The sequence below is a fragment of the Spea bombifrons genome, chromosome 5 (genome assembly GCF_027358695.1).
Source record: "Spea bombifrons isolate aSpeBom1 chromosome 5, aSpeBom1.2.pri, whole genome shotgun sequence".
Classification (NCBI taxonomy): domain Eukaryota; kingdom Metazoa; phylum Chordata; class Amphibia; order Anura; family Pelobatidae; genus Spea; species Spea bombifrons.
The window spans coordinates 84,046,197-84,069,801 of NC_071091.1; the positions used below are offsets into that span (position 1 = coordinate 84,046,197).

At 38.2% G+C, this 23,605-nt stretch overlaps 1 protein-coding gene across 1 annotated transcript in view; it reads left to right on the forward strand.

Moving 5' to 3' along the window:
* The window catches only part of SNTG1 (syntrophin gamma 1), a 105,177-nt gene that overhangs the window by 18,356 nt on the left and 63,216 nt on the right, over positions 1–23,605 (forward strand). The window contains exons 4-5 of the mRNA XM_053466769.1: positions 8,361–8,495; positions 21,650–21,706. Coding sequence (XP_053322744.1) covers positions 8,361–8,495; positions 21,650–21,706 — 192 coding nt within the window. The remainder of the gene's footprint in view (positions 1–8,360; positions 8,496–21,649; positions 21,707–23,605) is intronic.

Below are 23,605 nucleotides of genomic sequence, written 5' to 3' on the forward strand. Positions count from 1 at the left end.
TTTTTTGGACTATAAATCTACCTTAAACGCTGAGGATAGAATTCAGAACATTCCGTTAGCACACTCCAGAGAGATTATAGCATTTGTCACTATTTTCCCCAAAAGGGTCATAATTATCAGCATTGCAGCATCTTACAATTTTATACCTACCATAATTTCAACTAAAAGCACACACAATCTGTAAAATTGTTGTTACATTGTAAAATGTAATCAAGTTTGACCTAAGTGCCTGGGAATTCCAGAGACCATTTGTTATTTTTCTTGTTGAGACCATCTAGGAGCTTTATTTTACTCTGAGTGAATTTCCCCCTTCCTGTGGAAGTTCATTTTATATGTACATTGTATGGTAGTTTAGCTGTGCATTAAATTAATTTGCAGTACCTTCAAATATTTGGATTTAATGTCACACAAAGCAGTAATACTGCTGTTACATATTTGTTAACTTCCTAGGTGCTTGATATTATACACATTGCAATGGGTGTGGCTGAAACACCTAAACTCTAAAATTGGAAACGGTCTCCACATATGGACATATAGTGTGCGTACATACACTCACTCTACCACCATATGCATACACATACATAAACACCCACTGCAACACCTTACTCTTACTCAAACGTACATACACACACCTGCTTTGAAACCAGACACTTACACATACATACATCCACACACTCTTACTCACTCTCCAGTCCTCCAGTTATCCATACAGACAAACTCTTCTCCCTTTCTTCCTTCATTTTCTCTTTCCTCTCCCGGAGCCCTCTCAACACACCAGCTCGCACTGACCCTGATGGGCACCTTTGTTATGGGACACCTGGGTGCTGTGCATCTTTGACCACAATATACTATTATTATTTTTATGTAAATATGTATATATAAAGTTTTCTATTTGTATATGTGTGCATAAAAGGAATTTGGCAAAGCTTGATTGACATGAGCCTATGGCAACCACTCCCACTGAGACCATACCTTTGTCCCTGAACTCATCGTATACTAAATACATATGGAATTGTGCAACTCTGCATAAATCCCCCAATTTTTTTAGACTTAATAAACACTGAAAATGGTCTAACCTAACCAGTGTATTGCAGAACTATTTAAAATATAGACTAAGCTCTATCTCAAAAATATGTTCTTATTAACTATTTATTGGTGTCACTTTTAGTGGTTTTGCAAACTTCACTGATAGTGTGTTCCTTTTTTTATTGAGCGCCATGCTCAATATATTAATAGCCATATACTGTATAAAGCAGTGCTTCACCGGTTTGTGTTTGATCTTCTGAAGTGTTTACAAACTCTGCTTACCAGATGGTAAAGTGCTTTGAACACGAAATATATCAGAAAAAATTGTCCTAGATTAATTTTAACCTGTGTATATTTGCCACTGTCTAGGTTACGTATATTTCTTTTCTACCTGAAATACACAGATGAGGAGTGTTTAAATGCTGTCCCAGGCCAACTAGGCCAAAGCGAAGGCAGCGGGTCCATGGGAGATCATCTTTTTGGGTGATCAGAATTCCTTGAGAGCTCTTACTCATTGGCTTTATAGCAACTATTCTCTCCAGTTGGCCCTTGCACACTACAAAGGACTGTGTCTACCCAGCACGGTCTCCATAGTATGTTACTTAACCTACTTAAGAAACCACCACAAACCTTACAAAACTTCTCTGTGATCTCAACACTTAACAGTTTACAGACCCACTCGAGCCATTTTTTTAAGTACCTCCTACTCCTCCTGTCCTGATGCAGCTACAGCTCAGTCTAACCATACATTAGCCTCAGCCCTAGATATGCCCTGGTAACTGTGAGCTAAACCCCATGACATCCACCTCAGGCATGACATTCCACACACACTTGTCCCCTCCAAAGATGCTTACATACTGCTGATCTCCTGTGGAGGAAGTCTCGTTCACACAATGACTTCACTCATTACAAACTCATGCTGCTATACACCTGCCCTTCATCACCCCCAAACAAAACTATTTTATTTCATAAATCTCCTCCCTTTCCCATAACCCTAAATGTCTGTTCTCCTCCTGTAAACCCCTTCTGTGTCCCACAGCACCTCCTCTCCATCTCCCTCCTCGCCTTTTGGATTATGGTAATCTCGACATCTGCTCTGTCCACAATTCCTGACATATCACTTACTGTTGACAACTCCACTATCCAACCAACAGACCAAGTTCACTGCCTTGGTGTCAAACTTGACTCTGCTCTCCTTCATCCCTCACATCCAGTCCCTCACCAAATCCTGCGTCTTTCACCTGAAAAAATCCCTTCCCCACTCATGACTTTCAAAAGCTCTCTGAAACACCACTTTTTGCAGCCATCATCCTTGTGACGGAACCCCTTTGTACCCTGTCAGAACCTTGCTTTCTCGCCTACCAGCTCTCAAAAGAGCTGAGCAACATAATATATGCCACCACCAGTCACCCAAATCACTAGCCGAAGCTTAGTGTAGAGTAAAGAACAAGGAGAACAGCACGCAGAGCAGGGAGTGTTAGCAATTCACTCAGTCATCAGGCAACACCAATGTAGAGTGAAACAGGAACTCTGTATTCAGAGTCACACACAGGGTTTTTATACAGACATACATTAATTTTCAACATAGTGTAATACACTGGGGGGAGGGATGGGGAAAGACTGACAAACAACATATTAGAGTCCATGGTTAATGATTTCCAAGCCTCTAAGCGAAGGAGGCTTGACTATCCTACTTGTATATATACAACAGCCTACCCACCATTGTTTGATTGATTAAGAAATATTTTGTCCGGTGATTGGCATATCTTAAAACAGGAATAATTAAATTAACACATTTCTTATGCCTCTAGTTTGGCATTTAAGAGACAAATCAATTTAAGAAACCATTTGGTACACAGTGACTTACAGGACTGTGTACAAGGCAAGCAAGTTTATACAAACCACTTATTTTGTTGTATATGCGGGTTTTTTTGCCTGTGCTCCAAGATTTATGTGGAATGTACCCAGAGACCTTTAAAAGAAAGAATGGCAGAACATAAGTCTGCTATCCAAAATGTTCTAAAAATTGTGGGCACATATAAGGAAAAGCAAAATGCCATGGCCGCACATCATGTGACTGGCCATGGCTCTCCTGGTATGTTGAGGGTTAAAAGAGATAGGGTTAAGGTCCTGTTTTTGGATTTGGGAATTGAGAGCACTTCAGTATGAAAATAATTCTGCAGGATTAAACAGAAAATAAATAGGACAGTGGTTTTGTAAAATGTAGTATTGTTGGATTTTTTTCTATATTGTGTACTTTTTTATTATTACATTTTCAGTTGCTATCAGATTGTTTTTACCTGCAAATTTAATTTATGTGCATGTCACTTTAATTGTAACACACCCTTTTTGGGTTAATTAACCCTGAGGGGAGTGAATATAAATTAACTTGTTCAGTCATGTATGTTTATGCATCAACTTGAAGATGGCATATGAATGTCAAAACCGGTTGGTGTTATGATTGCCATTAAAATTACCACCCTGGTTTATCTACAAGTGTGTTTGTGACCATTCTTTGGCGAGCACTTTCCAGCAAATTGTTTATTCAGATCGGACTGATTCTTCAGTAAATACACTGTTGAATTGAGATACGTTGTCTCCAGCAGACACGTGGAGCTCCTCTACACTTTGCTTTCAAATGGGTGACGGCTATTTTGTGGGTATTAGAGTCTATTTAACACGGACACCAATGTATTTTTCTGCATGCAAATTGATGCATACGTTCTTTTAATACTGGATTTAGAAAATGAGATGAAATTAAAGGGAATAGCAACAGCCAAATTCAGGGCATGAATCCAGCTGCCAAAGACTTGAATCCAGTGCATTTTCTAACTACTCAATAAATGCAGATAAAAGGCAGCAAAGATGTATGATATTTAATTTTCTAACTGCATAAGAATTGAAGCAATTTACATGCAGAAAATGCATTGGCATCCATGCAAACTAGATGCTAATATCCATTTTACATAAATGTCTAAGCGGAGTGGTCATTTAGCTTGCAATGATTCTTCTACAGTTTAGACAGATCACAGAGCATGCATTTGTGTTTGGCAGGGCAATACTGCTTTGTGACATGAGTCCTTAATTTCTGCTCAAGTGCCTTGTATTTCTGGGACATAAGACATATTGGTTATTTTAGTTTCAGTGCCTGCATGTGCTCTTAGTTTAATCGACTTGACATTGCATACGTGAGATCAAGTTCGCCTCATTTCCATCATTATGAACAAACTAAAAGTAGAGTTATACCCAAATGGCGCTTTAAAGATTCTTGGAATTGTTCATTGTGTATAATGTTTTCTTTGGGTGCACATACCTAAACTATAGCAAACATTTATCTCAGCCAATAAGCAAACAGCTAGTGGGAATACACAATACAAAAAAATCCCCCAAATCAGCTTTTAATTTTATGAATGTATTCTGCACTTGTTAGTGAATGTTCATTAAGCTTATGGTGGTCATAAAGATGGAAAAACCTTCCATTGTGAACATGAAATGAATCAGGAAAAGTAATTATCCATAAATCCTCTGCGGGCAGCTAGATTTATGTTGTGGAATATGTTTCAGCAAGACATTTTAGCCAATTTGATGGACTGTTGTTTTTTTTTGTGTTAGTTATCGATGGTAAATTGGCACTGTCGAATACGGACTTGCTCAAGACACTATAGGAAATAGCAAGACAAGTAGGTATACAAAGGATATAGATTAAGTGGATGCTAAGGAAAATCCAAACAAGAATTAAGACGCTTGATTTAATGAACCTTACTAGATGTACTACGTGTCAGAAAATACAAAAGAATTGTTCTGTTCATGTACAGAGAAATCCAATGCTCCTGACTAAAAGCTAATAAACGACTATTCTCAACCAAAATGCATGTAAATATAAATCAGAAGTAGACTTGGGCACCAAAGTTGGTCCATCTTATTTTTGGAAATCCCATTTGTTGGTCCGGTTGCCATGGAAACAAGAAATACATGTAAAAGAAGTTCAATAGGGAATTTGAGACAATGGATGAAAGAAAGAGGGTCAAAATTAGCTTAGAGTTATAGGGTTAAGGATAGTAGTGGTCCGGTTAAATGATCTTAATTAAATTAATTAGTTAAATCAATTAATGGTCTTAATTAAATCAAAATTTTAGAGCGTCTTAGACTGTGAAATGGCAGCCTAAGGGTCACCAAGTCTCACACATAATAATCTCACTCTGGAAAATGCTCAGATGCAGCACAGCAGTGTCACATAAACAGTCACAGTGAAATGAACGGATCCCCTGCCTGCTCTGCTCTTATATAGGCTCTCTTCATTATTAGTCAGTTTTTTTCTTTGAAAGATGCAATACAGCCATTGGACAAACCCTCGCCATGATGTAACAGGAGTGAGCTGATTGGACAAACCAAGATCAACTCACTCAATGTCCCTCCTCTTAGTGCAGGCAAAATGGCGAGATTCTCCTCCTCTTAGTGTAGTTTAAATGGCGGCTGCGGAACAAATGAATGAAGATTTTTGTATTGCGTATATAGTTCAATGTTGCATTTGTTTAGTTGTTATTTGGATGAATGGACAAAACAGTAAAATTTGGTCAAAACCCATTTGTCCAAAAAAGAATGCTCAAGTTTAATCAGAGACTTGTTGGTAAATGTGAGCTAACTGAGATTACAGAATACTGTGGAGAGCCCACCCCCTGTATTTTGGGATCTTATCCAACTCACAATTTGAGTTTATGGTGATTGAAGTCTACTATTCACAGAACTTGAAAGTGTTAGCACTGAGAGGGTTATATATCCTTGCCACAGTTTATTTTTGCTTTACTATGCATTTGTAGTGTGATTATTGGGTTCTTGTACAGTGTCTACATTTAGTTTAGTTAGTTCTAGTGGAGCATAGAAGAAATATTTCATGATCTGAAGTGTTTAGGTGCAAACTGCACACCTCAGTGAATTGCTTTCAGTAAATGTAGTATTTTCTGTGTGTTCATTCTATGAGGTTAGTCAGGTCATGAAATTGCTTACTTTTTAACACTGCTGAGGCCAATTAAGGTTTAGTTAGGTCATTGAATCGAGCCCAGTAATCAATGCAGGTCAGGTTTAAGTAAACCCACAACACAAGTTGCAACTCGATAAGCGACCCAATTATTCAAGCATGGCACCATTCTACTATACTAAGGCAACACATGTTTCTTAAATTAGTCTAAATTGTTAAGGTATATGTATAGGACCTTAAAACAGAAGGTAGCACGTGGTATATGGCTGCCCAGACAATTAGATCTTATATCTTGTCAATAGCTACTCACATGGGAGTATTGATTTTCTAATTCCCTTGTGCACCAGTTTAACCCCAATTGTGTTACCATGAATCAAATCACCAATACTGGATGGCACCACAGTAGATGCAAGGATACAGTTTCCATGGATGTTTCCACCACAGAATGGGAACATATAAACCACAAAAATCAGTGCCTGCTTATATTCTTCTGATGATGTGATAGCTACAAAAGATGGAGCTTTGAAATCCATGCAAGTAAGATGCACATTTATTGTGATAGTTTATTACTATACCGTATTATATATTTTACAAAATAAATTAATCATATATATATAGTTTTTCATACTGTGTGTATAATTACCTTTATTTCTTGCATTAGAGAAATATGTTCTTACATTTCTTTACAAAAAGGCCCAAATCATACAAGATTTGCTTCTTGCTATTCCTTCTCTTTATAAATGGATTATGTTAGTTATTCCTGGAAATTTATTTGTATAAAGTCAGCACGCAATAAATGATTTTTACTCTAGAAACAAAGGCCAAACTGCTGCTTCTAGCTCGTGGATAATTTCGAAAATATATAAATATGTAAGATCTAATATAAGTTCTAACTCTAATTACTTGGTATATTGGTTCAGTAACAAGGTTGTTTCTGTTATCCTACAGTGGTTGACATTTATGTGAAATTCCTATTATTGCAAATAAAACCCGCACATAAATAATATATTGAAGAGGCTGCTCTAATTCTGTCTTCAATAGTATTTGTTGATATTTACACTGTAGAATGTGACAGTAATTTCACAATTTATTGTACCATTACATAACTACTGCAAAGGTTCACATGACTCAAATACAAAATGTCTTATTTTTAAAATGCATAGCATTGCCTACAGTCCAATCATAGCTTTTCTATTTCTGCGGAAAGAACGTTTGTATAAAAATTTAATTACCTTATTAGTTTGGACTCTTGCAATTAAATTATCATGACAGCAGACATAGAATTTGTGTGATGATTTATAGGTTGAGTGCTCTTCTTAAATGTCATTGTCTGCAATTACAAAGGGCAGGCATGAGAAGCAATTATGGATACTTTTTTTGTGTTAATAAAATTACATTTTCACCTATAATCCACATTGCTCCCTAACATGAAAAGCATCCAGATTTTTTTTAAAGAACTAGATGCAAGTTGAAAAAGAATGCATAATTTTTATATGTGTGAATTATCATAATGTGTGTAAAGTATCCTAAAACAGGAAAGAAACTGTACAAACATATTCCAGAGGGATCTTATGAGACCCAAAACAGCAATTATTGTACACAAAGTGGCCAGTGAGGAAGAGGGGGAAACTATTTTTTTTTTTTTTGGTTGTTTTTTTTTTACATGGGGAAATTAGTGAGCATTTTTCATTACTTACCTTTACTCCACACTATTTCACCAATCTTTTTTTTATTCCTCCCTAACACTATAATTCTCTCAGCCCCATCACCCTCTTGCCTACCCTACTACACCTGTTCCTTCTCCCAACCTCCTTGTTTTACATTTTCCTGTTTCAGTTCTCTTCTCTCAGGTCCCTTTACTCCATTTTCCACCACTTTATCCTATCCCAGTTTCTTTTCTTTTGGCTCTATAACTACATTTCTGTAGCTTGGTCATGTCAGAATAGCTTGAAAGGGAAGCCTTTATGCTTAAGGATTCAATTGAAAGTCCTGACTCTTAGCTACAAAACTCTACCGACAACCTACAACTCCCCACTTTTTCAAGTCACAAAGCAAATGTGTATAAAGCCTCTCTGACAGTTTATACATGCCATACAAATGCAGAGGCAAATACCAAGGAGACTTAGAAAATGTGCCATATAACTCCATTGTGTAGCTTTATAACCCTTATTGGCTTGTATAAAAATAATTCAGATTTTACCAAGAACAACAATAGGGAAATAACAATATGAATTTTCCATAACATAGATTTTAATGTTAAATAAATATAACATTCCTAAATGATTATTGATTAATCTCTATACTTTTTTGTTCATTCTGTAGGAATATATTATACATTTGCATCTATCTTCCTTTTCAGGCAAAGACTGGTATTTGTTTGCTGCAAGATGGTAGTCAAGAGCCTTTCAAAGTTCGACTCCACTTAGCCAAAGACATATTAATGATTCAAGAACAAGATATAATCTGTGTATCTGGTGAACCTTTCTACTCTGGGGTATGTAAATGTGCTTTTATTCTGTAAGACTATATACACATCAGAAAATAATAAATATTTTACATTTATTTCTATAAATATTTATATTTCACATTTGGACTACAAAAAAAATCTAATTGTAGCTAATTGAGTAGTGATTCTACGTGATTGATTGCCCCCAATATATAATATATATATATATATATATATATATATATATATATATATATATATACGATGTCAAAAAAACAGAGTATTGCAGATTATGTGGTGATACCTTTTTTATTGGACTGACATAATATTTAAAAGACAAGCTTTCGAGAGTTATCCTCCCTTCATCAGGTCCGAAGCAATACTGATCAACATGATAGAGGTTAGAACTTAAAACAAGTGATGGTATTAGAGAAGGGTGTGTGGGGGGGTTTAGTGGGGTGTCGTAAATAATAGGTCTGGAGGTGAGAAATGCAGAGAGGTAGAGAGATAACCAAGGGACAGAACAAATAAACCTAGGAAACCAATAACCACAGTAAAACATCAAAGATGATACCAGCAATTAGACACATTGGATGCTTAGATGAAGTTCATATGAAGTTCTGGTAGTGTCTAAGGAAACCAGAATCCACATTAAGTCCCTCTTTTATGGTGTTAAAATGTGTTATCATTTTCATCTCAAATGTTTTTCTTTCCTGAGAGTCTCTGAAATTTCCTTTGAGTACTTTAATTTTTAGGTTTTGGATGGAGTGATTATTCTGTGTGAAATGATGTCCTATCGGGGTGCAATATTTTTCTTCCTCATGGTTTTTGAGGAAGAAAAATATAAAGAATAATTACCTCAACTGTTATTATTATACCTAACACAACATATAGCCAACTCCCAGCCATACAAAAAAATAAAGAAAACTTTCTCAGGAAATTGATCCTAATACTGACTTTTTTATCTAATTGAACAAGCTGGACTGAAATCACATTAAGTTGTGTATTAGAACTATCTGCCAAGTTCCCTTTAAAAAAGAATAGTTTATACAAAAGAGCAAAAAAGCAAATATTTAAGCAGAGAAATTTATAGCTGAAGTATGGTATTTATGCATACGAATCTCCTAAAACAGGCAGCATGTACACTAGAGAAGAAATTGAAATGGAACATGCTGTTTCAAAAGAAGTACTGATTATGCCTATCTAATACTTCAAATCTAGAAAATGTGTTCCTTTATATTCTAAAAGATAAAAACAGATGTAAGGAATGTGGTTTTTATTTACTAAATGGGAACTGTCTATGGTGTAAGATGAGATAACACTTTTTTCACTCACTTAAGTATGCACTATGAAAGTCTTGTAATACCCTCCCACAGGAAATGTATACTATCTATTCTGGCTAATTGGTGAGATTATTATGTTTTCTTGCATATTGAAACATAATATACACTTGGGATCAAATTATGATGTGGATTTCCCAAGACCAACGGAATTAAAATCACAAACCTCTAAGGTCTATTAAGTTTTCATTGTGTGTGTGTGTGTGTGTGTATATATATATATATATATATATATATATATATATATAAATATATACTGTATATATGTTAATTGCCAATGATAGCTCATGAGTATAAAATAAAGGTGAATTACTGCCAAAACATAATCTGACACTCATGACTCATAGATATATCTGCTCCAATTTGCAACACACTTACACACTCAGGTCAGTGCTGTTTGATCTGGTTGGGTATTACACAAGTAGTGTGAGAGAATGTATGCCACCATTGGTGGTTAGTTGTAGGATTGCAGTGCACCCTACCAGTTTTATAACATTGAGTCTATTCACTAAGAAGTTTAGTGGTTAGTTGAGTGAAAGTTAACTCAATTTACCAGATTCTATTTTAGTCACAAATCTGTGAGTTATTTGTAAGAGCGCACAACTTTTACAGGTTCTTGGTCTCATACTAACCAAAGGAGAGGACGAAGTTTGCCCCTCTTCCGCCATCCAATGTGCAGTTGAGTGGGGGGATACTTAAATCACCTTTGGAGTGGCATGTACCTAAACCCATTCCTGTCCCTTGATTCTTGCCCTGTGGGATTGAAGGGTCGAAATGAAAAAAAAATATCCCTACCTGCTTCCTTTCCCTAAGTTACCCTGGTAGAGAGGATTGGGACCATCCAAGCTGGGTTTCACATGGATGGATAAAATGGTTACTTCATTTTCAGGGCCATTCACTCAGCTGTCAAAGCACTCATCAATCAAAGCACTTCAGAGCTTTGTAATATGTAATGTAATTATAATTGGAGCTATGAAATGGACCATCCACAAATATAAATGTTAAAAAACAGCCAGCAGGAGCTGATATATTAGTGTTTAAGGAATGTTTATTTTCTATTTGTGCCCCCTCAGTAACTATTAGATTTCTTCGGGTTTATCCTATTTCAGTGTATACTAATAAAGACTACATTTTAGCTTATTTGCTTCTTTTGTTTTGGCATTTAATATACGCCTGTATACCAGCAGCCTCCAGTGCTGAAAACCTGTATTGTTTTCTCTTTGGGCTCCATAGACTCACAAGTACTAACACTTCAGTGAATAGACCTATCCATTATAGTTATCAGCATACCTGGGAACTTCTGTACTCCGGCTACCCGGAGCCTTCCCTTGCAGCCAGGACTGTCAGTGAGAGGCCCCGCTGATGTAGGGGGCATTCCCGCTGATGGCAGCAGGAAACACCCTCATTTAAAGGAAAAATGGGCGGGGGTGGGGTGTGTCAAGACCCCGCTCCCGCGACCCGTAGGATCCGGTCTTGACTCGAAGATGGTTATCAGATATAATTTATCTGAAAATGATAACTCAGAGGTCCTGAAAGTTTCTGTAATTTTACATCTTTACATCATTGCTTCTATGTTGGCCCAATAAAAGTTATTAACTTCAGCTAAAGAGCGACATGTATATGTCAGCTTTTTAAATATCCATTTTACAGGTAAAAAATGTGTCCTCGCTATTGGTAAATTTCTTATCATTCTTATGATGATAGACTGTTTAAGTCATGTGCTCGGTAGTCTGTGGCCATAAAATACCCAAATGTTACATAGCATGAGCAATACATGCTGTTAATACTTTGTAAATACATGAACATTTGCTCTTGTGTTGCGTAATCCCATTAGTCTATCAAATGGTTCTAATTACATTAAAGCAACTTGCAAATGCAATTAGAGTTAATGTCTCAATGAGATTAGCATAATGATTAGCGTATGTCACAGTTGAATCTATTCTACAATTACTGCACACAAATGTAAAAATGTAAATGATGATAATACCTGATGTTCATAATTATTATACCACATTAGCTTGGAACTGACATTTTTGTAATATACCATTACCTGCTATGTAATGTTTTTCATTTTTTTTTTAAATAAGAGGGTTTTTAATGTAGTCTGCTTCAATAAATTGGCATAGCAGAGGTTATGCAAAAGTCTGGCATAGAATAACAAAACTCTAGGGGTATAAAAGTATACTATGCTATCCCTAGATAACCCCTCTCCCCAGATGATACACCCCCCCACACACACACACTACCAGAATTTTCTCATCCACTCATCTTTTTTGTGACAAAGATGGCACATGCAGGCTGCTTAGGATACTGACACACTGTTTCCTGGGAAAGATGGCACAGCCAATCAGTTTACACGCACTGACAAGCTGTTTGGGTCAAAGATGGGACTGACAAGCTGTTTATGGGCTAATATGGCACTGGAGTCTAATAACAAATTCTAATATTTTTTTCCCAAAATGCACCTTACCTTATTTGCAGCATCTTTCAACAACCTTGCTGCAACTTTCGGATCATGTCTAAAAATCACGTTCAGTCCCGGCCCACGGACATCATCGATGTGTCAAGAAAGACTAGTGACGCCTCTGCAAGTGAGGTCACCTCCTCCAGCCCCCTCTAATGGATAGTTCTGTAGTATGTAGCTTTTTTCTTTTAGAGAAAACAAAGGGAGTTGCCTTCCCGAGAGGGGCCCCCCAGGACAGCCAGGTCCTTTAAAACTGTAATATTTGTACCCCCGCCTTGATGGCCGCCCTGTGTATTCAGTAGTCGTTGAATAGTTTATTTATGCACATAATAAACAAATACAAAGCATACCATATAGGTCTCTTCATTATTGCAGTTTAAATGTTGTAGTCCTGCAGTCTTAATATCAACAACCAGGCCAAGGGTTAGTATAAATATTTTTTCTTTGACCATCATATATTTAGTTATTTTTTTATTACTTCAATATTGTTTCCCCCACTTAAATCCATGTGTTAAGTGTTCATTTTGAATATACATCGTTTACACAAAACAAACAGCCCAGAGGTATTTGGCCTCATACCATAACCATTATGGATTAAACATTATTATACATATTAAATAATACACATAACACACATTAAAGCAGATAAGATGGAGCATAAACTAAGGTTACTAACTATAAAACTGATTAATTCTCACAAAGTCTACTGCTTCAGTTTAGATCATGACAATTTGCATATACAGATTGTTATGAAGAGCGATCAGATGAATTGCAATACATTGCAAAGTCCTCCTTTGCCACGAAAATGAACTAAATCCCAAAAAACATTTCCACTGCATTTCAGCTCTCCCCAAAAGGACCAGCGGGCATCATGTCAGTGATTCTCTCATTAATACTGGTGAGAGTGTTGACTTGGACAAGGCTGGAAATCACTCTGTAATGCTGATTGAGTTAAAATAACAGGCTGGAAATTTTAAAAGGAGGGTAGTGCTTTAAATCATTGTTCTTCCTCTGTTAACAATGGTTACCTGCAAGGAAACATGCTGTCATCATTGTTTTGCACAAAAAGGGCTTCACAGGCAAGGATATTGCTGCTAGTAAGATTGCACCTAAGTCAACCATTTATCGGATTATCAAGGACTTCAAGGAGAGAGGTTTAATTGTTGTGAAGAATGAGTCAGGGAGCCCAAGAAAGTCCAGTAAGTGCCAGGGCTGGCACCTTAAGTTGATTCAGCTGCAGGATGGGAGGGCACCACCAATGCAGAGCTTACTCAGGAATGGCAGAAGGCAGGTGTGAGTGCAGACTTTAGGAGGAAGGCTTGGTGTCAAGAAGGGCAGCAAAGAAGCCACTTCTCTCCAGGAAAAACATCAAGGACAGACTGCTACTTTGCAAAAAGTACAGGGTTTGGACTGCTGAGAAATGGGGTAAAGTCATTTTCTCTGATGAACCCCCTTTCCGATTGTTTGGGGCATCTGGAAAAAAGCTTATACAGAGAAGACAAGGTGAGTGCTTCTATCAGTCCTGTGTCATACCAACAGTAAAGCATCCTGAGACCATTCATGTGTGGGGTTGCTTCTCAGCCAAGGGAATAATCGTAATCACAATTTTGCTTAAGAATACAGCCATGAATAAAGAATGGTACCAACATATCCTTCAAAAGCAACTTCTCCCAACCATCCAGGAACAGTTTGGGGATGAATAATGCCTTTTCCTTCATGATGGAGCATTATCCCGTAACTAAGCGGCTCGGGGAACAAAACACAGAAATTTTGGGCCCATGGCCAGGAAACTCCCCAGACTTTAATACCATTGAGAACTTGTGTTCAATCCTCAAGAGATGGGTGGACAAACAAAAACCCACACATTGTGACAAACACCAAGCATTGATTATGCAAGAATGGGCTGCCATCAGTCAGGATGTGGCCCAGAAGTTAATTAACAGAATGCCAGGTCTGATTTTATAGGTCTTGAAAAAGAAGGGTCAACACTTCAAATATTGAATCTTTGCATAAACTTGGTGTAATTGTCAATAAAAGTATTTAACACTTATGAAATGCTTTAATTATACTTCAGTATATCATAGTAAGATCTGACAAAAATATCTAAGAACACTGAAGCAGCAAACTTTGTGAAGACCAATACTTGGGTTATTCTCAAAACTTTTGGCCAACTGTAAATATATATATACACACTGATCAGCCATAACATTATGACCACTGACAGGTGAAGTGAATAACGTTGATAATCTAGCATGGCACTTGACAGTGGATGGGAAATATTAGGCAGCAAGTGAACATTTTGTTCTCAAAGTTGATGTGTTAAGAAAAATGGGTAAACGTGGGGGCGAAGGCTGGCCCATGTGGTTAATTCCAACAGACGAGCTACCGTAGGTCAAATTGCTGAAAAAGTTAATGCTGGTTCTGATAGAATAAGTATGTATGAGGATGCGTAGTGGCAGACCAGTCAGGGTGCCCATGCTGACCTCTGTCCACTGCCCAAAACACCTACAATGAGCATGTGAACATAAGAACTGGACTTAAGATTACAAGAGATGGTTAAAATATCATGTTCAGTAAATAAAATATTGCATACTCACACTTCTATATTCCAACCAAGTACTTTCATGAATTTTCTCTTCATATTGCATATAACATATATAACTACAATAAACTCCTTGTAATGAAAATTTAAATGTAATGCCTGAAAACATGACCAACAATACACAATAAAGGTAGAGTATTTAAAAAAACTTGATTGGTCCAGTATATGGGTATGCTCATATATGCATCATGGAACCAACCCTTAAAATAAGCAATTAAGTATTTATCAAGTGTATGTATGTGGGTGTAATGGTTATTTAAATAAAACTAAACTGGTTGTTTTCATTAACTAAATCATGAGAGTATATATATATATGCATACATTGGGGACATATAAAGGTTTTATTACCTGTAATGAAATCACATTAGTTTAGGTTGTGTGCACTTTTAAATTAAATTAAATTCATCTGTGAGTCTTATGAACCCCTGAAGAGTTCAATTCAAAGTATGCAGGTATTATACTTGAAAACAGTTTAATAGTTAGGAGATCTGAAGATATTTTTTTACTCATTTTTAAGAGGTTTTCTGAATGTATTTGGTCGCAGAAAATTACTGTTGCAATTATCATCTTTGTGATATCTTGTTTCCTTTTGCACTTAATATAACATAATTTAACCTTCCCTTACATACCCTAATAATTGTCATGACATTTGGGTACTCAGGAGCAAAAAAAATGCTTAGCTCACGCATAAACACTTTTCATGCATGAGGCTGTCCCTCCTGCCATACACTTGCTCATAAAAATATGAGAGAATTTTATAGTGCAGGGGCATGTTAAGACCCAGGCACAGTCAGTGTGTTTCAATCAGACCCGTTGCCACAAGTGGCCAAAAAGCTCCTGATTCCATAGCTGAAGAGTTCCAAACTTCCACTGGCATTAATATCTGTACAAGAACAGTGCAGTGGGAGCTTAATGGAATGAATTTCCATGGCCAAGCAGCTGCATGCAGCCTCACATCGGCAAGCGTTGGTTCGAGTGTTGTAAACCACCCCTGCCGCTGGATTCTGGAGCAGTGGAAACTTGTTCTGTGAATCATGCTTCTCTGTTTAGTAGTCTGATGGGAGAGTCTGGGTTTGGCGGATGTCAGGAGAATGTTACCTGCCAACTGTAAAGTTTGGTGGAGAAGGGATATTGGTATGGGGCTGTTTTTCATCAGTTGGGCTAGGCCACCTACTTCCAGTGAAGGGAAAACTTAATGATTTAGACATTTTGGACAATGCTTTGCTTCCAACTTTGTGGGAAAAGTTTGGGGAAGGCCATTTTCTATCCCAGCATGACTGTACCCCTCTGCACACAGCAAGGTCTGTAAAGACATGGTTGGATGATTTTGGTTTGAAAGAAGTTGACTGGCCCATACAGAGCCCTGACCTTTAACCCCATCGAACACCTTTGGGAGATTGGAGATTGCGAGCCAGACCTTCTTGTCCAAAATCAGTGCCTGACCTCACAAATGCTGTACTGGATGAATAGGCAAAGTTCTGACAAAACACTCCAAAATCTTGTGAAAAAGCCTTCCTATAAGAGTGGAAGTTGTTTTAACTGCAAAGGGGAGAACAACTTCATATTAGTGTCTATATATTTAGAATGCAATGTAATTAAATTCCCTGTTGGTGAAATGGTCAGGAATTTTGTCCATATAGTGTATTTATGGACTGCACTTAGATAAATCAGTAATCTGCTTTTTGATATGCTAAGCAAATAAACCATAGCAGATCTGTAATTTAGTTTTGTATTCTTTAAAGATTTAATCACACAAAAAACAGTGAATAGCTTTTTTTAATTTCTATGGCAATCATGACAGATGTTCTCAGATAAAAAAAAATAGAAAACATTTTACATGATTAAAGAAATATTTCTGGGAAAGGCTTAGACGTTCACATTACGGAGTTACTTAATGCTAAATTTAAACATAAAAGTGCAGAGTTAACACAAAGATTATACATTTTATTGTGACGGCATATAAATATACTTATATAAGCTTCCAGGACAGAAATGTGTTTCTATCAGAATGCAGGGTTTGTGTGCAACAAACTCACTGCTGTCCATAACCTTTTCATATCTAATCAACTCAGTCTCCTTGCACTCACTGGAACGTGGTTAATACCCTGCTACATTACCTTTCCTGCTGCTCACTTTTATGGTGGTCTACACTTCAGGCACACATAGACCTGGAAACATACAGGGAAGGTGTGTTGGCATCCTTCTCTCCTTCTACTGCACCTTTCAATGTCTTCCACTAATTCCCTCCATCTCTTTCTCGTCTTTTGAAGTAGACTGTCCGTCTCTTCTCCCCAATTGCGATGTATATTGCTGTGATCTACCGGCCTCCTGGACCTAATTCTTTCATCACTTCGCGGCATGGCTCTCTCACATCCTTTCCTCCACCGTCCCTACATTAATCCTTCCAAATTACTGTAACTATGCTCCTCCATCAGTCTTTCACAATGGGTCACCTTCCCCACGTACCTCTATGGCCATCAAATTGACCTAGTGTTCTTCAATCTATGCACAATATTTCAGTTTTCCAACTCTATCCTTCGCTGTGTCTGACCACAGTCTGCTAACATTAAACCTTGCCATTATCCCACACCTCCTCTTTCTAAAAAAAAACACAACAGACCTATGGAAACCTCAGCTCAGTATAAGCATACACTAGGCTCAATCCTATATATGGTTGTTCCTGCAACTGTATGTCACCCCCCACACCGTCCATCTAAGTCACGACATTCCACACAGACCTGTCTCCTGTAAAAGTGCTCTCGTACCTCCGGGTGCCTATGGAGGAGGTCTCGCTCGACTTAGGACTTTGCACATTACAAACGTATGCTCCGTTCCTATATGGAAGCCCTACATTTCACTAAACAAACATATTTGTTTAAATAATCTCCTATCTCTCCAATAACCCTTAACATTGCTTCTCCATGTTCAACATTCTCATCCATCCCTAGTCTTCCAACTTCTGTGCCCAAGAACTTGCCACCTACTTTAAAAACAAAATTAACATCATCAGGGATAACATCCTCCCCCATGATGTCAATCAAATGGTACCTCTACCTCCCTCTTCTGAGAAAGCCACCCTCAACTGCTTCAGTCCAGACATCAATGTCAAAGTTTCTAACCAATTTTCTCTCCACAAACTCTTTGCTTGACCCTCTACAATTTGGTTTGTATTCTGAGCATTCCACTGAGACTGCACTCCCTAAAATTACTAATGACTTCCTCACTGCTAAAACAAAAGGCAATTTCACATTACCTATACTCTTGGACCTCTTTGCAACTTTTAATACATTTCACCACCTTCTACAAATTCTTCATGCACATGGCATCTGTGATACAGCTCTTTCCTGGTACAAATCCTACCTCTCTGTACTTTTAGTGTCTCCTTCACTGGAACCTGTTCCTCTCCCCTACCACCATCTGTTGGTTTTCCTCATGGCTCAGTTCTTGGGTCTCTACTCTTCTCTATCTACACACCTTTGCTTGGACAACTTATATCTTCCTTTGGTGTCCAGTAACACCTACTGTATATGCAGACGACCTTTTACCCTCTCGTCAAACCCACCTCACCGACTGTCTTTCTGGAATTGCATCATATGTGATGTTGCATTAGCTGAAGCTTAACTTCTGCAAGATAGCAAACAAACGGTACAAACAGGAGGAATAAGGAATGGCATCTGCTGGGAAGCTAATACCACAGCTGGAACAAATACTGAACTGAGGGTTTGTGGGACAATTATAGATCTGCAGATTAGCTCCCCTCCTTTTTGCACCTGTAGGTTATTGCAGGTCAGTCTGCCTTTAAGGGAGTGAAGTACCAAAGTTTATTTTTATCAAAATGTCACTTCAGAGCAGCCATCAGGGCTACAGGAGCCCTCTCTCTCTCTGGACATTTGCGCCACAATAGGGATGGCTTAGGCGGAAATCCAGACCTTGTGGTCCCACACTCTGATGTTTCCTGCTGCAGGTAAGCACAGCTAGCACCCATGGGAATATGGGGCCTCACGGTAATAAGGCACCTCTGAGGGTTGTGACTTTACTACAATTTCTGTGTTGGCCCAACAAAAAGTGTAACATTAAATGGCTATATGAATTTTCCTTATTGATATGAGTCCTAAATTGAGCCCTATAGGTGGAATAGCACTTTTAATTAGTTCATATATTATTTTATTTGCATTGAATGTGGAGATTGTGGCTACAGGAAAGTAGTAACTTTTGATTTTGTAATTATGCCTGTTGTGTTTCTGCTGTTTAGATGCATACAGATATAATTACACCCCTTCAAAGTGCAAGAAAAGTGTGATTAACAAAAGACAAAAAACCTGAAAAATATATTACATAGAGAAAATATATGAAATGCATATAAAAACCCATAATACGGTTAGAATTTTAGTACCTTAATTTTTTTAATTGACATAATTATAGTTCATAGAGGCTCAGATCATGCATGAGATTTACATCTAGCTCACATACTGTTTTTCTAGCAAATGTCTTTTGACAATGTCAGCTAACTAAATTAAAGTATTAAAACTACCCGTAATTTGTGCATTTTGTTTGTCAATCAGTATTTTGGAAATATTTAGTTTAAAAGTGTGTCTTCTTGAAGCACAGATATGTGACTATGGCAAATCTAATACTTTTCCTGTCCTGAAGGTATTACTAGACTTGTGCAGATTTCAGTTTTAACAAAATTTGACAACTTCATCAATTCAATTCATATGAACGTCCAAAAAACAATGAGGGACCCTCAACAAAACAAATGAAAATGAAGCGAAGAGCTCTGAATTCTCATTTGAATTTTGTGGGGTTTTTTGTCTCCTTTCCTGCAACTCCGCTTCTTCTCTTGACCCCTCTTGTTCTTCCACCTTCATTCTTCGTCTGTTTTTCCCAGTGTCTTCTTTCTTTGTCCGCTTCTCCTCGTGTCTTCTTTTTCTACAGCTTCTCTGTGAACCTGGCCTCCCGGTGAACTTCCAGATAAAGTGCCCTTTTACAGAAGTGCACTGAGAGACCAAAATAATGAAGACAGATTTGTGGAGAAAGAGAATAGCCTCGCTTCCTCCGCAAATCTATTTGCATTATCTGGCCTCTCCGTGAACTTTTGCAAAAGGGTGGAGTCATGGGGGACAGGTTCACAGAGAAGCGGATGAAGAAAGAAGACATGGAGAAGTAAACAGAAGAACAAGTAGAGGCAAGAGAAGAAACAAAGCTGCGAGCAAGGAGGAAGCGGTTGGCAGAGAAGGTAGGAGGACATTGAGAGAAAGGGTGAGAGAGTGTGAATACCATTAAAAAGATTTATGCATTCTACAAAGTTGCCAAATGTGGGAACAGGGAAAATTGATAAGTTCACTTTAAAGGGTTGCAGTACATTACCTATTTCTATTATTGTACATGACATTATAGTAACATTCTAGTATTACATAACTATTATTACTCAAATAGAAACAATTTTGCTGAAATGTTTGCTTTATTCCTGCGCAATAATTTTTTTCAAGGTTCCTTCTACACTGTCTTCTACTATGTCCAATTTAACACTTTTAATTAAATGCAGCTTTAGGAACATAATTTCTTGTATTGCTGAAAGCCCCCCACAACTGGCAGGCTGTTGCCATAGAAACTATGAAAGCTTCTTAAATGTTTCTGTGTTGCGTTAGGTAAAATGGCATAACTGCTAAGAAATATTTGCTTAAAGGGACACTCAAATGTCTCATAAGACCCTACTAATGCAAAATCATATTAAAGTACTTTAATACATATTTTTTAACCTGTAAGGAAAACCTGTAAGTATTTCCGTATTTCCCCATATATAAGACGCTCCCATGTATGAGATGCATCTTAATTTTGGGGCCCGAAATTTGAAAAAAAATATATTACATAAAGTTATTGAACTTGCTGCCTGGGCATGATATGAATTTGATTGATGTTAGATGCTAGCAATTGTTAGCAATCACACTCCTATCATGCTCAGACAGCCAGTACATGCACATCACTTTCAGTCTCCATGTGCTCCCTACACACGCATCCATGCAATCACACACACATATATATATATATTCATTCATTTACTCTTCTGCCGCTCGCAGACTTCCGTGGGGGCCGTTGTTTCCCTCTGCGTTGCTCGAACAGGAATGGAGCGGAGTCATGTGATGTACATTCACGTGACTCCACTGGGTTCCTGTGTCGCTTCGACAGCTCAAGAGTCGCTGCTGAGCAACACAGAGGTAAGCAGCAGTTCCCTATTCTACCACCACTGTATTAGATGCACCCAGTTTTTAGACCCCACATTTTTCTAAAAAAGGTGCGTCTTATACATGGGGAAATATGGTACTTTTAAAGGAAGCTGCAGCATACTGCAGTATTTTCACAATACTTTTGAAATCAATTGTATTGCTCCATGTACATGTGTGGGGAAGTTTAAACTTTAGATTAGAGCTTGCTGTCATTGACAAGCAGGAGATGTGTTTGGCTGAACACTTCTCTTACAAGCCTAGAGCTGGGGTTGAGGAAAGAGGCATTGCATAAGAGATATTCTGCCAAATCCTTCCATGTATTTACAGGGGGAAATTATAACTTAAAGAGGGCCCTCACCTATCCTATGCATTAAAGGACATATAATGGCAGCAGTGGTCTTTTAAGATACCAGAGAGTGAAATGAATAATTGACTTGGTGGTACAGCACCTTTTACTAGCTTATCTTTTTTTTAAAGAAATGCATGCATTATAATTTTATTTATTGTTTAATTATTTGTTATAGACAAATTTAAATTATTGATGGCAACTTACAAAAAAATTCTATTTTTAGGAACGAAAAGTAGCAATCAGAAGACAAACTGTGGGAGGATTTGGACTTAGCATAAAGGTATGGTTATACTAAATAATATTCCATAAACCGATGTTTAACAAATGAATAATATAATAATTAATACTGTATATAATGTTCATACTGCCAAAAAAAAATCACACGTATATATTTTTTTTGGGGGGGTCCACTTTTTTGCACAAAGAATATAGTTTTCCTCCCTTTCAATTCAGAAGAAAATCAGAGGGGTTTTTACATTGGGAAAGGAAATTTGATGTCACTCACCCTCATTCGCACTTTCACACTCTTTTTCATGTTCTTTCACACTATCATTTACTCTCTCTCATGCTCTGTCTCCATACCTTCTCCACTGACTGCTTCTGTGCCCCTGTCTCCTTGCCGTGCAGCTCTTCTTCTTCCTCTCTTGCATCTTTTTGTTCTTCTGCCTTTTTTTCTTTTTCCTTCATCCCCTCAGGGCCGGCCCTACAATGGAGCCGACTGGGGCAATTGCCCCAGGCGGCACTTTTGAAGGGGCGGCACTTTGCCGCCCCAAGCGCTTTTTTTTTTAAGCGGAGGAGAGAGAGGGGCGCCCCTCTCTCTCTCCTCTGCGGCAAGTCTCCCTGCTCTGCCACGGTGCCGGCTTGTAATGATGAGCGCCGGAAGTGACGTTAATTTAGGGCGCTCAGCATTACAAGCCGGCACCGTGGCAGAGCAGGGAGACTCGCCGCAGGACTGTTTAAAGGTAAGTACCGGGGGGGGGGTTAGGGTAGATAATGGCGTCGGCGAAGTTTAAAATGCCGCCCCCCCCCGGCGTCGGCGGGGGGTGGCATTTTAAACTTCGCCCCAGGTGGCATTAAGTCTTGGGCCGGCCCTGCATCCCCTGCTACAAAACATATTCTTTCTTTGTCTGTTTCATATGTGAACACCTGGACATGGCCTCCTGGTGAAGTTCTGCAAAAGGACAGAGCCTCCCGTCACATCCTCTCCCCGTTTTTTGGTCCTTTCGCAGAAGACCACAGAGAGGCCAGATAAATACAGATAGATGTTCGGCGAAAGAGAGGTGCAGAAACGCTTCTCTCAGTTTATTAGAGTATTACAGTATTGACACTTAATGAACACACAATGCAGCTGACAGAACCTCTCCAAAAGGACAGAGCCTCTGAGTACACCCTCTCCCCCTTTCCTTTAATTAGGGGAGTGGGTGTGCCTAGAGGTTTGGGAAGGACTCTAAATACTACCCAGTGTTTTGTCTGTAATATGTTTGTCTGGTCCTATGACCTCTGCAGAACAGGTTCAACAAAGAAGAAGGAACTAGACTTCTGAAAAACTCCTCCAAACACAGTCACCAGGCATTCCATATATACAGCTCAAGACCAAGCAGATATGTGATATGTCCAATTCTGAAAACTAAACTGGGAAAGTTGTTAAGTTACATGTCACCTCGCATACCCAGTGGGTTGAGATTTGAGATACAAATGTACTCTCTCTCATACACACACCAAAAATATAAAATAGTAGTCCCTTGAGATCAATGATTACCAGTCTCTTCCCCCCCACCCCTTGAGTGTATATAGTCACCAAGTATAAACTGCCCTGCGGGGTGAAAATTTATAAAAATACTCAGTCGAAGCCACGGCAAAGTGGTACAAAGATATGGGTGTCATTAATAGCCCAGCGCAAGAAGGCTCATAAAGTGTATGAGAGCATTACAGTAATTGACACTTAAAGATCACACAATACAGCAGACTCTGGTGAAAGGACAGGGCCTCCCAGCACTATCTCTCCCCCGTTTGAAGAAAAAAGATGGAAGACAAAGAAGATATAAGACAAGAAGCGGAGATGCACAACAAGGAGACAGGGAAATGAAAGCAGCCGGCAGAGAAATTGAGTGAGAGTGTGAGAGAGTATGAAATAGCATATACCAATGCCATTCAAATAAAAATTCTGATTTCAATGCAT